Raw genomic sequence first — 16,103 nt, 5'->3', positions numbered from 1 at the left:
TGAAAACGTATATTTCCCTATAAGATCAAATTATTGCTTTAAACTTCATTGTCGTGATGTGTGTACCAACGTATATCTGAATATGACAATATTTCTGTTATGGTACTGTTGGGGATAAATGAATCATATGCATCTTTATCTTGGTCATAAACTTCATGCATATGTAATTTTCTGTTGCATGTATCAGAAACACAAAAGTAAATTCCCGGTGGATCCCCAGTACCACAGACAAAATCGCAATAAGTCTTTTTTTTTCTGTTTTTGAGTGGTAAAAGCCTGAATGCTTGAGAATTTTATAATTAGTGTTAATTGACACCAATACTTTTTTACATATTTGAATACATAAGAACTGACATCAAATCACTGTCAAATAAGTCAAACACTGAAATAGTTTGACCACCCGATGGTCACCGTATGCAACCTGTTAAAAGAATACTGTGACATTTTGAGTTTGAGTCAGCTGTCACATTGTGGGAAACTGTGAGGGCGATTGTGCCTCCCGGTTTCAATGATGAATGCTGACACTGCTAACAAGACATTTCAGGGAACACTAACAAAGACAAATGCATAAAGTTTTTCCACAGTGTCAAGTGTTTGGTGAAGAAAAATGACTGAGTGGAATTCAGAATGTCCTTTCAGAGCTAATGGTGAATAAATTATATAATTGGTAAATGGAAGGCAGTTTGCCATTACATTTTGATTGAATTAAAAGTAAATTCATCTCAACCGTGCTGCACATGTCCAGTCCTTCCAATCCTGGACGTGACAGTAATGCCCAATCTGCTCCTTTAATGTGTCCCTCCGTCTGGATGTATATCATCCCTCTGCTTCTAGTCCATATTTTCTTCTTCTGTGGTTCTTCAGTCAACACTTCAGCCCATGCAGCCCTTATAGGGAGGGTTTATCCCAAAGAAATCTGTCCATCTCACCCATCTGGATTGGTTTCTTCAGTGTTTCTTTAACTTGGAGACCAAAGAACGTCAATTTCCAGATAGAAGCTACATTCACTCAGCTTGGGTCCCCGACTGAAAGAGTTTGACGTGGTGTACTGCATGCGGGCTGCAGAGAGGTGGAAAAACAAGGTGGATTTCTGTTTTCACAGGAGATGAAATATCCCTTTAGAGAGGTCAGGCCACCAGACCGAGGCGGGCAATTTTAGCAGAGAGGAAGGAGTGTAGGATGAAGACGATCGGCTTCGGACACGAGTGGAGGTCCAGTTGCTGAAGGAGGAAGAGAAAACAGCAGAATTAATAACAAGAAGAACAGAGCAGAATAATGCCAAACATGGCCCGGTTAAAGAGGAAAGAATATGATTAAAAGATGATTAAAGCAGACGGGATGACAGAGACAGGTGAAGGCAGGGGAGGAAAAGAATGGAAAAAGACTTTGTATGGTACATAAAACCATAAAAATATATTCAAAACTAACTACACAGTCAACACAGTTCCCCATGAGGCGAGGATTAGACGGTCATAGCTGGAGCTAAGAAGTGTACACACACAAACACCACATCGCTGTGAACAAAGCTCTGTTCATAGCCTGAATCAACACAGGGTGATTTCACTGGTACTATGACTCACATCCTGTTCCTCAGGGCCTATAGGGAGATTTAACCTATAAATTCACACTTAAACTACTGTTTAGTTGGTCAAATTTAACACTGTGGAAGTTTCAGAGGCTACCTCATGTCCAGCAAATGCGGAGCAATGAAATATGAGTAGAGCTGCACGTCATTACTGGTCCACAAAACATCTTTTGTGTTTTCAAAAAGTCAGATTTTCAGGAGTTGGGATAAATTTTTTCTTTTTTCGGCCACGCTACTGCTGTGGCTTAAGATGTGTTGATTAAAGGAAAAACGTATCTTGAAGCAAGGTATCAATGTGTCATGATCAGATCTGTCTGATCACATCTTTCATATACAAATTAATAATTTAATATGAATGAATAAATATGAATTTGTCAGAGACAGTATTTAAAACTGTGAATTTTATATCAGATATAGTCTGTAGCTTTTGTTTGATATATGGTATTTGCAAAAAATTTGGTTGCGCATTTCCAATCCGTCATTAGTGTAGTTTGCAGGCAGTAGCTTGGAGGGCTGTCTTAGCTTGTTTACTACATGTCACAGTCACCCTGAACATCCCGCCAAACCCTATTTAAAAATCTGTCAGTTCAAAAAAGCATTGCTTGATAGTCTGTATGAAAAAAATGAACAGATGACAGATATTTGTTTTTATCAGCCAAATCTGACTAACAGAATTATGAGTCAGGTGCAGCCCTAATGACCAAATACCTGCAAAAATGTGAAATTCGTGTCAGACTTAGTTGTACTTTGTGTAATTATGATAACCAAATATTTGCATGCTAACACTTTGTACTTGCTAAACATCAGTATATTAGCATTGTTATTGTGCATGTTAGTTTGCTGACTTGAGCATTTATTAGCATTTAGCACAAAGCACCACTATGCCAGGGTTCTAAGCCACAATCAGTGTTTTAGCTCGGTCCAATTATACATTTCCTGTATGTGGGAGACAAACTGTCAATGGCTCAACGGCTGTGACAAAATTAGACATACATAGTCCCTGCCAACTAATGACAGTATAGTCAACTCTTTGAAAAAAAGCCCAGCTGATTCCACTTTCAAATGCTGAGCTAATGAGCCATCAGCCACATCCGTGAGTGCCTTGGGATTTTTATAAAGCCTTGTCTGTGGCTGTGTTGGGATTCAGAAATGCTACAGACACCAAAATCTGTTCTGCTAAGGTAGCCAACAGAGGGTTTTGAATCAAAGCTCCAAAGTCTTTGCTTATTTGCCTTCAGCATAATCTGAGCAGTCAAACATGAGTGTATCTGACAGAAGTTTTATATGGAGCTGTATGAGGAGTGTTATGCAGACAGTTCGAGGGTAGATATAAAACATCTCAGTTTCCAATTTCCGAGTCCCATAAGCCAAGACAGTAAATATTTTAGTTTTCAATGTCACTTCATTTTTCAGCATACAGTAAATCACAGTGCTATAGCTTTATGAATGATGAAACATCAACGTTGTTTTTCTGAGTAAAAACTGTTTTTACAAGTGCCAGGGGAAGGTAATAAAAGAGCTACTCGAGCTCATCCTCCTGACACCGACATTGATATTCACATCAGTATTGTCAAGTAAGATCCTAGAGGCTGATGACTGAAACTTTTCGAACAGAAGTGACAAACATATTGCGCTGCGTTTCTGCTCGGTTGTTCTCAGGTACACATCAATTGGTCCTGATTACCTTCTGCAACACGAGCCAACTGGACCCACATCCAGTGAGCGCTGGGAGCAGTGTAAACAGATTAAAGCTCTTACAGTGAGTGACAGGCTATTTTTACAGAAAACTCCACTCTCCAACACTCTTACCTGGTAAGTCCTACGTTGTGTGTGGAGTTCATTATATTTCAGTGATGAAGTGCCGTAATTTACTTTCTGCTGTACCACTTCAGTCTGTCTGTCTCTGGTTTACTTGCACTCCAATTTTGTGTTTTGCTTCATTTCCCAGAGGTCTTATGAACCCCCCCCGAGAGCTCGTATGAACTTGTTCTATTTACTGCAACTTGTACATGACCACAGCAAAGTAAGCTCTAGTTTTTCCCCATCAGTATGAAGTGGAAAGCAGAAGCAAAAAAAAATTTTTCTAAAGGCTTAAAGAATTTTAACTGCACTTAAAGGGACAGTTTGGATTATTTTGAAGTGTATGAGGTACTTATCAATAGACACTGTATTACCTACAGTAGATGGCGAGTTTACTATATTGATATGCTATATTTAGAGTACTTCCACTACTTTACCTTGCTGTCGGACAGCCATTAGATAGGCCAAATGTTAGTCTCTCTGACTGGTAGCTCAGTTGGTAGAGTGTGCGCCCCATGTACAGAGGCTCAACAAACCTGAAAACACTACAAACGTGCTCATTTATTTGACAGGTTTTTTTTAATCACTATAAAATTACCTCAACTTGTCTTTACGAAGTGAAAATGTTACATCAGCCCACAGACTAACTCTTTAAGTTTTTAATACACTAACTATCAATAAGTATCTCATACAACCCCACTTCCAATTATTCAGACAAATCCTTTAAAGAAGAACATTTTAATTCACTTAACTTCAAATGGGAAATGAAGTAAAATGTTTTGGATTATGTTAAATATTACAAATATTTTGTCTTATGGTTTTCTCAAACATGGAGCGGTGGATGCTCTGAGGTGGATTTTTCAGTGGATCATGAATGTGGAGGAAAACTGAAAAAAGAAAACACTCACAATCTCCCCCTCCTTCCCTCCAAAGTCAAGGAAGAGCATGCGGACTCCGTCATCTGAGGACATCTTTAGCTTTTCGTAGGGGTAGGAGAGGAGCACCCGGGGCCTGGTAGGCGTGTGAGCTCCTCTCTCCTCCCCGTCCTCCCTGTGTCCCAGTGTGGGGTCAGCCAGCACAGAGAAGCCCTGCTCGTAGTGAATCACCAGCCGGCACTCCTGACCCCGGTATAGACAACCTGGAAGATGAATGGATAAGATAATTACATTTTTTGATTGTTAGCTAATAAGATGCTCATGAACAAATTATCTTGTTTTTCATTTTCCCTGTATTAATAACGCATGGATGACAGAAATTAGAGTTAAAGTGCAAGTCAGAATTTGAATCATTATCCCGGCGTGTGCATTGTAGAATAAGTAATTACAATCAAAAGTAGAAGTTAAACTCTAAATCACAGACATTTAAGTACCAGTACACCTTTAAATGCATACTGTGGTCGAAAGCATTTTATCCCTGTCCTTGGAAAACCCTCTCTCTCCTTACTGTTAGGGATACATTTTCTGTTGTCAAATGACTAAGTGCCAAGTGTTGGCATGTATTTGAAGGGCAGGACCATTCAGTGTGATTAATGTGTTGTGTTAGTAGGTTGGATGTTTGTGCAAAGTGCTCTAAAAAGATGAATGACATTGACACAGTCTTTTTTTTCTGCCAATTTAACTGATACAAGTGATCATGTGGTTAGAAAAGATGCAAAAACAATCAAACGTGTGTCCAACACAATCTGTGTTCCTCTGTCTCACATGTTAAACAAAAATGCCAATACATTTTTATTGGTTTTCTGATCCAATACCATAATACTACATACTATATCTAATAATATGATATTGGTATTGGTCTAACACTGGCCAAAATTGCTGGATCAGATATTTGGGGGAAAACAGTATAATCCAATAAGATCCATTAGTCTTAACTATCATGTAAATGCTTTAACTAAACTTGAGCAACATCCAATACAGAGAGAGACGTGTCATGAGCAGCAGCATCTGTCACACTAACGTGAGTGACACCAGTAGGCAGCGCTGACATCACGTCAGCTGTGTGGAGTTATTTTAAGATCAAGCCAAGGGCAATTTATGCATTTATGCAATTTATATAAATCTCATTTTGAATGTTTGAATGGTGCTGACCAATCAGAAATGTTGCTAAAAGTTGTGTGTGTGTGTGAAAATGTAAATAGAAGGAAGCAGCAGTATTGCATAACTGAGTTATGTTGTGGGCCCTGTATTTCTTTCTTCATGAGAGTAAAATATTTTGTTTCACAGCATGATGGTTTTCAGATGGCTAGGTTAAAGACCAAAGCCCTAATTGGACTAGTCCAATTTCAAATTTGCTTACGATACTACAGAAAATAAATATTTAACAGATGTTTTTTCAAAGGATATGTTAGTCAGGCTTTTCTTAGAGAAAATATGCCCATTTTCTTTAAAAAAAAATTGCAGCAGGATTTTTTTTGTCTAGACGTGTGAAATTTGTGGGTATTTCTTTCTCTAGTACTCTTCATTCCTCTCTCTGTCTCTCACCTACTGAGGAGGATGAGGTGCACTGTGAGCATCTGTATTAAGGAGAGCTCAATACAGCGGGCGAAACCGTCATTTTCCCCCGTCTCATTCGTGCCAGGAAACAACATTTGGTGTATTGTTGTCCGAGTTGAAAGGGCTCATACACTCTGTGCAGTGCCAGAAACAGGTTGTGAAAAAGTGGTTTTGTGCCATCATAAGTTTTTAATCACATTTTGCTCAGAAACTGACTTTCTTCTGAAAATCAATAAAACTATTATATTGAATAATGTTGCTTGCCCTATTATGAGAATACTGTACATCACTTTACATTACATTAAGGCTTTCAACTAACTTGATAATCAAAAATACTTAAAGCATATACTGTTATCAACTACTGTGATGACATTCTTGGTAATATTTCCCCATTCCCTGTTCAGAAGGCAATTACTCTCTCAGTTGCCAGTTCATTAGGTACACTGAGCTAAAACTAATGACACACTAATAATGAAACAATAATTTCTTCCTTCACGGACGTCATAATGTTTTTGGTTAAACTGTTTTAGAGAATGTTTTAGTCATAGTGAGAGTATTTATATCAGTGAGGCTAAATACTGAAGATACCTCATATACTGCATTAGTTTTAGCTATAGGAGAACCTAATAAACCTGCCACTCAGTAAAGATTTACTGTACGTTCTCCTTATTAAAATGTATTGTACAGTTACCAGTTGTGACAGCTGCATTTTCGTTAACACATCAGTTATCAAAGGCAGGCTGACTCTGTTTTTACTCATGTATCTCATGTCTATTACAAACTACACTTTGCCATATTTCAGTGACAGACTACTCTCTCTACGTGGAGACCAGCGCACTGAAAGCACAGTGCAATTCATCTACTGTACAACTCTTCTCATCACTTTTTTTCCCGCTCTCTCTTCACAGCATGCATCCAGCTGAAAGCTGAGTGTACTATCTTTATCTACTCTCCCAATTTACGCATCACTTTCTCTCTGCTGTAATGACAAACTTGCCTCGTCTCTGCACAGTGTGATCGAGCTGCATTTAGTCTTATTTTTCAGTTCCTTGACAGCAGAGTTCCCTTGCTCTCAGACGTGACGGCGGTGTGCTGAAAACTTCATCTACAGCGTTAAGCTCCTCTCTCTTGACGACATCTGATCTACCGAGCAGCGTGTTTGTGTGACGCGAGTGTGTGAGCGAGAAGAGAGGTGTTATCGTTCCATTGTTTGCTGACAGCCTGAGCAGGATGTGTGTGCATGTACAGGGAGGGGTGTGTGTGTGTGTGTAATGTGTCTATGTTGGTGTTGGTGTGTGTGTGTCTGTGTGTAAAAAAAAGGCAAGGAGATGCACATATGAGCATGTGTCTTCTCTCTCTGTGGGCTAGAGAATACCTATGCAAGGCTGCTTCAGTCTCTATTGTCCGACTGTCAACAGGCCGATTCTCTGGCCGTGTCGTCAGTCAAACCATGCTAATCACCCTACACACACCTAAATCCCTGCCTTGTTCGGGTCTTTATCTTAAGGCGATTATGAAACTGTGGTTGGCAAATGTGTACACAGTAAAACACACACAGCAGACGCTGGTCAAACGCAATTCACAAATAATTCCTGTGAGTTTAATTTACCCTGCAGCAGAGTAGCAGATGGATGGTTTGTACTGCACGACAATGTAATCAAGTCATAGATTTTGATTTCCTGTTATCGTTTAGATTTTTTGGCATCTCATTGTGCTCTGCACATTTGAAGCATTTGTGAAAACCTTGCATCATTTTCTCACTGTGGTTCAGTAGGGAGACAAAACAATGAAATCACTACAAGAAAAAGCTTTTTCATTCTGAAATCATTTGTTAACAATTACAAACACTGCTCCAAAGGAAGTTCATGTTAGTTTGACTACCAGTGTGACATCAGAGCGTAACTGCAGATTTACTCACTAAGTCAAGGGGTTGCAGTCTAAAAAATTACAATGGAGCAAGCTTTAGTTTAAGCTCGAGCTCATCCTCCTGACTCATCCTCCTGATTATTGATATTATTTTGATACTGTGATGTGAGACTAGATATTACCTTCAATTTTGGATATTTGGAATGGCTTAAGTGTTGTCTTTTCTTGGGGCAGGATTTATGACCTGTACTGCAGCCAGCCACCAGGGGACAATCAAGATGTTTTGGCTTCAGTTTTGGAGAGATGTCATGTTGTCAGTCTTTATATCCTGTATGTCAGTGGTTTTGAGCACTCGCATCATCAGCTGCTTGACTACCAGTTGATTAGCAGCATCCAATTATATTTATGCAGGTGTACAGTTAATCTAAATTACAACTAAGGAAAACTTGAAGGTGGATGGAAAAGCAGATTTTGGAAAGTTACAGAAATGGTTGGACAGAGCCCCAACAATCCACTGTCTGACCACCTGACAGGAAGTTCTGATGGAGCATACTGATGCCTTAATACCTTAATTCTCCCAGCAGAATCCTTGTTGCTGCTCAGATTTTCTGAGAAAGAGCAGAGCCTTTTTCACCACATCTCACTGTGTGCCTTTTTTTTTTTTTTTTAATAAAAAGTCAATTTCTTGAAGTGTTTCTGACTGAGCATGCTTTGTCGAGCACATATAAATGTACTTTGAAAGAGAGGAGAATCTTTCAAGTCGGACTGTAATATCATGCCCATGGAATATCATGGTTGATGAATTCTATTAATTATCATGCAACCTTGCATAATCCATTTTTGGAGCAGTGTTTGTAATGCTGATACTTGGTTTAGGTTTAGGTTCTTTTTCTATTTTAATGAATAGTCTGCCTTATTTTGTCAAACCCCCTTGTGTGTGAACGTTTTCTCAGGAGACTGTCCATATTGTTTCGCAATGTATTAATAATCTATACAGTATTCTACATATTTTTAGGTAGCAATACCACAGAGGCAACGCTGGCTTCACACTACATTGATCAGGTGAGGTGTTCGGACCAGAAAGGCACCTACAGTAGAAGGTGCTAGCGTGGATTTTAGACTCTTTTTGTGTCACGAGCAGAGCAGTATATTACAGTGATTTCTCCTCATTTTATCAGCTGCGAAACACTAAAACAACAGAGGTGTTCTGCTTACATCTGCAGGAAGTAATGTAGATAAAAAGAACATTGTGAATCAAATAGAAACATGGGGCGCACAGGCGCGCACACACACACAGTCACATATACAGTGTAAAATCCCACCCAGGAACCCTGAAGACATCCCATTCATGATGAAAAATGAGTCTCATAACGTGTAATATCGTTCTAATGATGTATAAACAATCTGGCAGGACAAACGTCTCCCTAATGGCGTAACAGTTGTAAATGGGGCAAAGAGTGCTGGGGTCTTTGTTGTGCTCAGGAGTGAAAATTAGACCTGAAACTCGACACTTCTACCTGAGAGCCTTGATCTGTGGGTCAAGCAGGGTTTCCCACCAGAATACACACACATACTCACACACACGCAGAGAAAGGGGCTTTTCAGGCGGCAACAAAAGCCCTTCTTTCTGCCTGACGGTGAGTGGAAAAGACAGAAGGCGAGAAGGAGGGGCAGAGTGATAACACTGAAAGACAGAGAGATGAAGTGAATGAATGAGGGACAGAGAGAGAAAGTGAGACAACACTAAAAGGTTATTACAGGACACAAGCTCTTTTTTTTTACTGTCAACTCACAAATGACATTAGCAGCAGGTAAAGTAGTTCATATTTTGAAAATGAATCCCACTGCGTTTAACTTCAAGTGTCACAGCAGGTTACTAGGTTAATTTTCCACAACCACTGTGCTAGAATTGCTTTTTTAAGTAATTAAGCTGTTTACCTGTTCATTAAGGAGAGCCAGTCGACCTCTAAGACAATTTAACAAGTTTAACAGCTGCCACTGTTGACAACAACATTAATGAGAAGGCTGTGGGTGTGCAGGTAGAGGAAGTTTGATTACTGATATTAAACAAATAAATCTGAAGCTGATCAAAAATATGTTGTTTGAAGTTGATTCCTGACCTTGGCCATAGCAATTGAGAAAATAATATCAACACAAGGCTCATTTAGTAGCAGTTCTGGAGCTTTTGAACAGCCAGTTAACATAGCTTTTTTCATAAAGACTGCACACACAAGCCTTCTAAAACCATGGCCGTCTTCAGGTTTACACTTTTGCTTGCGTTTGAGAGAGATATTACATGTTAATTAGTGAGCTTTAGAGGTGCTGGAAGGCAGGTTTTGTTTGTTTGTTTCTCTGTCATTTGAATAGAACCAGGCTCACTGTTTTCCCCTGTTTTCAGTCTTTATGGAAAGCTAAGCTAATTGGCTGCCAGCTGAAGCTTCATATGTAACAGACAGTCATCTAAAAGCGTATAGCCCTATTATATTAAAATGTTGTTTGCCACTAAAATGTCACAATGCTGATCACTGTTTCCCAAAATCCAAGATGACGTCCTCATATGTCTTGTTTTGTCTGCAACTTTACAATCACAGTTTTTTTAAAAAAAGAGCATACACTTGATGGACATGAGCAGGGTTCAAACCTCGATGCTGTGACTACATATGCAGTGCCTTATCCTGCTAATAGCTCAAAATATCAATATAACCTTTGAGAAGTTAATGTCACCTTGGACATCATAATAACAGACATGACAGCAGGCCAAGTGTCTGTGAAATTTGATTTCAGAGCTGAACAAATTACTTTCCCCTTTAAAATCCGTCTAAGAATGGCCTGCTGCCCGGTGAGTGATGGAGAGTTGATCTATCTTCAAAGCAAATCTGTGTCACAAGCCTTGACAGTGAATAAACCATCACAATGATTTATCAGAATGTTACACAGATTAAAAGCTGACAAGGTCAGCGCAACGACTCCTTGGGTGGCAACTGCTGAAAAATGAGTGAATGCACTTTGTATGCATTATCACGCTCCTTCTCAGGGAAGTGTAAATTACTTCTCTACTTCCATAACAAGAAACTGAGGGCTTGGTGCTAACATCAATCTGTTTCAGAAAAGTTATGGGATCCATTTCAGACACAAATTCAAAACTGAGCAATAAATATTCAAAACCATTCTCATTTTTCCTCACTCTTTTGGCCTACATCAGTATTCTAAATTAGCATTACAGCACAAAATTAAAGCCGCTGTAAAAATATTTTCAGCCATGGTACAGACATGGCTCTGTGAATGATATTGTGCTATTGGATTGATTTTCATGAAATTCTGAACAGCAATTCATGGTCCCCAGATGACAAATGATTTTGGAGATTACCTGAGTTCTAGCAGCACCATGAGGTTGAGATGTCTCAACAATTATTGGGTGGATTGATATTAAATTTGTTACATCATCAGGTCAAAATTTCATTTAGTATGATACTGACAGTCTGGTTAGTGTCTGTTGAACTTTGTGTCTAGAGCTAATTAGCAAAAAGTAGCATTTTAACTCATTAAACTACGTTGCACTAAGTCTAAGTGAGCACAAACATTAGGCCTACCTCCTGAACATCAGCATACAAGTACTTGAACGTGCAGTTCAGGTATTTCCTTATTTAGCTAGGTTTTCAAATTGGTGGTCTGTTATGTACTGTTACCAACTTTAGTGCATTTTCACCACTGTAAGAACTACTGCTTACTAGTGAAGACTCTGAGGGTGATTTTTATTATTTGAGATAGAGGACAGACAGCCTGTGGTCTCCGCTTACACTGAAATCACATATCTTAAGTCGGGTCTTGGGATGGATGTATATAAAATATGCCAAGATCAGATCTTTCACCAACACCATCCAGTGTGCCTGTGGAGAGACTATTTGGCACTGGAAGTCTCGTCAAAGGAACTGACTATCCAACAGACTTTTTGAAAAACTTTACACTAAACTACAGAGAAGATTTGTTGGGTGAGTCTATGTGATTTGAAAAGCCTGTTTTTTGCATGTAGGCATGTGTTTTGAGAAGCTAACTGGTTCATTATTTGTATGATGAAACATGATGTACCATGAGCTATATGAGCCAGTGTGTTATGGTTTTGGTTATGCCTCCGTCCTGCTTGCTGCCAGATCATTAGGACAATATAACAAGTGCAAAAGTACTCTAACAACATACTCTTCTCAGTAGGTAACGTAACATGTTATTTTTGAATGGCAGCAATCTTTTAATAGTGTGAAAATAACGTTCCCCACTACTAGTTGTTTTCTGATTCAGCAGATGGCTGTTTTAGGCAAAAGCTCTAAAAACCCACGGTACACTACCTGCCAGAAGGAAATAACAAGAAAAAAAAGTTAGCACAAGTTAACGTAGCTCTACAGCTGCCAAATGCTTTTAGCAAAAGCAGATATCCCCCCAGTAGTGTGTAAAACAGAGCTAAAATTAGAATGAATATTGGACTCCTATTATTGTATGGCCATAAACACAACTCCAAATGAATTTTAATCTTTCTCCATATCTGCTAGATGTATAAATAAAAAAAATGGGTGCTACCAAGTTCACAATATCAACTTACATTGTAAAAGGTCATTGTATGTCAGTGTTGTGTTAAGAACTTCCTCTTGCTCCTCCAAAGTGGCCAAAAATAAAAAGTAAAAAAATAAAAAATAAAAACCCACAGCTGCACAGATGTTTTCACTTATCCTGGCTGAGTGGACCTCTGCTAAGTTTGAGGGTGGGCAGGATTAAAACAACAACAAACCTTTTCACAGCAGTCATATTTTAGGGTAAGATTTGATTTGATTTGATTCATTCAGGTCAAACGAAGTCAGGGTGCATATTGTGCATATTGGCTCACTGGTAAGGTCCTGCTACACTAAATGGAATGGGACCTTAACGGGACCATAGCTATCGTGACAAAGATCTATAAGAATGATAAATCTTTTGATTTCTATATTTAATTACTATATTTAAGGTACAGCACATTGAAACAGACCAGCTTGTTTCAGTCTAGACAGCGTTTTGTCATGGGATTAAATAAGACGTCCTTTTAACATTCATATTGCCTTGATAACAACCATGACATAAATATCAGCTTTTTATCAAACACCTTGGAGTGTTAAATTTAAGCTGAGCACAGCAGACGTGAACGAAGCTTCGACATGCTTATCACAGCGTAACATTTACACCTGGATCGGTGGGCGCAGACACCATTTAGAAGAGCTTTAGAGGAAGGAAGTGGTGTCGGGGTCGTGCATCATTTGCTGCTGCATACATGCTGTTTCATATATAACAGGAGCCTAAAGTGAAACTTAATTTGGCATGGCGTTATCATTGATGGAGAGAGGAGGGGGACCCAGGGGAGAAGAGCAGTTCCCAGGACATTTTGTGCTTGGAGAGTGAGGGAGAGGAGAGAGAAGGGGGGTGGGGGTATTCTGCTGGAATTCCCTGGATGGCCAATACCCAATGCCCGACAGCACACATACACACACACACACACACACACACACACACTAGAATAGCATTCCTTTCTATAAATAGCAAGTGCTTTGTCCACATCTTCCATATGGCTGTCAAATTATATCACAAACCTTCTTCTATCTATCAGTGTATGAGTGTATATGGGTGTGTGTGTGTGTACATACATTTTGCTTTATGCACTGGATTTAGACTTTATTTTAGGCTTGCAACACCTTGGGCAGTACTTACCCTTGCAGCCTCTTAAATCTCCGTGGATATGTTTTGCTGCAGCATGCCTGAGCACGTTTGAGACAGCATCACAGAATCCAGCACACTGACCTGCTGCTCACTCCACTCCATCTACAGATACAAGTTTGTGTGTGTGCTCCTGTCTCTGTTCTCGGTGTCTGCATGTTTCTGTCTCCATCGTAAAAGTACTTTTGAGTTACTAAATCTGAGTGTTTACGTATCAGTACTCACTTGTAGTGACTTCTTTGATCATCTCAGCCGAGGCGTGACACCCGTTGACTATTTGTCTGGTCCACAGGGACAGATCCTTGGTGGTCTCGGCCCGGAACAGGTGAGTCTCGATGCCAAGTCGCGTGCCGGTCCGAGTGGCAAAGAACAGCTCTGTGCCAGAGTGAGGCGATCCCCGGTCAGGGCCAGAGTGGACCAGACTGAATGAACAAATACACATATAAACAGTCATACAGTGCAGGGAAGGGAGAGGACATTTTTGACATATTAAAGAAAGTATCTTGTCATGATAAAAAGTCTTTTCAAAATCATGTTCAGTTTGAACAAGATCAGAATGTAATAGATGAGAGGAGGTAGCAGCACATTTATTACAGGCCTCTTTAGTGCCAGGGAGATTTTTTGCTTGTTTACCTTGGCTTAAGTGGAGCACTTTAAATTGAATAAGATTGAGACAGGCATAAAAAGAGTAATAATGATCCTGTAAATTGGCTGTTTCCCACCAGTGGTGCTGAAAATGTACTCCTCCCCAGTTCAACCTCCCACTCTTCATTGATTTGATTTTTGGCAAGTGGAGAGGGTTGAAATCTATGGATGTGCCCAGCTGGCTTCTTTAGTTTCTCTTAAATACTTGACAAGTTCTCTGGGGGCAAGTGAGGGAATGCAGTACAATGATCTTTAATAAAACTGAAAACCTGTAGATAGCAGAAAAGGATACATTTGCTGGTGAGATTTCAGAGGCCGACAAAGGCGCCATCTAAAAATAGGTCTCCGATATGATATCTTCCATACTACAGATTTTTTTTCCCTCACTGTGGAGCTTTTTTTTACTGAACACTTTATCACATCTTAAGCAAATAAAGGCTGGTGATCAAAACCAGGAGTGGACATGTTCAAAAGCTGCACATAAGTGACTTTAAAAGCCACAAGATTAAAGTCCCAAATCACTCCCTATTTGCTACCTATGCCTCATATTAACTCTCACTTTTTCTGAAATCTGTGTATTTGAATTGTGAACTATACATACATTATACTGTAGTGCCCTAAAAAATTAACAAAATGAAATGATTAAAATAGTGCACGATATGTAGTTTTCTTTTTTTTAGCAGTGCCAACGCCTTGACTCTAGGGATGGCAATGTCAGTCTGTCTGTCTGTGGATTCACCACTTTGGTCCAGGCTAAAATATCTCAACAACGCCTGGATGGATTGCCATGACAACTGGTACATTCACAGTGACCTTAGACTGAATTGTAATAACTTCGGTGATCTATTTTCTCTTTGGCTTGTTTGTTTGCTTTTTTCATCTGTTTGAATGATTTATTTCGCTCCGTTTTACCGCTTTCTTTTTCCATGTAGTTTATGCTTACATATTTGCTAACAGTATAGCGTAAGAAAGGTCAGTGGTGGAAGAACAACAAACAATAATCAACCAACCAAACAACATACAAGCATGAATTTATCATCTAGGGCCACCAATAAAGATTTCTGGAATACTTCAGTTTCTAACCAAATAAATCATATTTGATATGTGCAGCAACACTGCACCTGTCAGTGATGACTGAAGGTCTACAGCCACAGTAACACCTTTGTGAGGCTGCAAACCCCGTTATGAAAGAAGACAATGGAGGATGAATAAAAGTTGAAGTTCACAGTTTGCTTTTGATCCTTTGGTGTTCTGTTAAAGTCAGAACAAAAATGGTAACAGTTTTCATGCTAACATGCTTATTGTGACAATGCTAACATGCTGGTGTTTATATAGCAAAGTAGCTAAAAATTATTCTGTTTGTAGACATCCAATTGAGTATTGGTTTTTAAATCCTATTACTGTAACAACATAGTAGTCTCCATAAAATATCTTAAATACTCTATGGTGCAAATACATTGTGTGTTTGTAACATCTGCACACATGTGGGTGGACTTACCGTGTTGCTAAAAGTGGATAAGTGTGTGCAGGGTTCTGCCAGGCCTCCTTGCCTCGTGGTAGACTGTCGTACAGCAGCAGGTCTTTCTCCGTCACCACCACCAGCACCGGCTTCCAGCTCTGCTTCTCGCTCTCTGTCTACAGCACAAACATAGGAACAATTTTCCATGCCCATTTTCTAAACCCACTCATCCTGTGCAGGGCCAAGTGAAAAACATTTAAACAGAAAAAGCCTGTAATGGATCTAAATTGATTACTGAGTCTGACCAGAAGCCTAAAAAAGAATTAATTTTCATAATAACGCAGCCGTTGTAAACAGTTTGATAAATTAATCGGACAACTTGATACTTAAAATTCTAGTCTATTTCAAAGAAGCAGTTAATCAATCCTACAAGGTTGCTCATGTTGAATTAGAATAAAAGACAACCTTGATTGATCCTGCAGGATCTGATGTATGTCTGCCCTCTTGTATTTGTTACAGATACTGA

The 16,103-nt window shown here is 39.3% G+C and overlaps 1 protein-coding gene across 1 annotated transcript in view; it reads right to left on the bottom strand.

Moving 5' to 3' along the window:
* Positions 1-281: 281 nt before the first annotated feature.
* Positions 282-16,103, bottom strand: part of sntb1 (syntrophin, basic 1) — a 52,774-nt gene continuing 36,952 nt past the window's right edge. Inside the window, exons 5-8 of the mRNA XM_084726304.1 lie at positions 15,617-15,753; positions 13,699-13,895; positions 4,294-4,523; positions 282-1,220 (exon numbers count right to left, since the gene is read on the bottom strand). Of these exons, the coding sequence (XP_084582430.1) occupies positions 1,128-1,220; positions 4,294-4,523; positions 13,699-13,895; positions 15,617-15,753 (657 nt within the window). The 3' untranslated portion in view covers positions 282-1,127. The remainder of the gene's footprint in view (positions 1,221-4,293; positions 4,524-13,698; positions 13,896-15,616; positions 15,754-16,103) is intronic.

Source organism: Lutjanus erythropterus, chromosome 9 (assembly GCF_056507025.1).
Source record: "Lutjanus erythropterus isolate fLutEry1 chromosome 9, fLutEry1.hap2, whole genome shotgun sequence".
In the NCBI taxonomy this organism is placed as follows: domain Eukaryota; kingdom Metazoa; phylum Chordata; class Actinopteri; order Lutjaniformes; family Lutjanidae; genus Lutjanus; species Lutjanus erythropterus.
The sequence above is the reverse complement of the archived record's forward strand: the minus strand, read 5'-3'. Positions and strand labels throughout refer to the sequence as shown.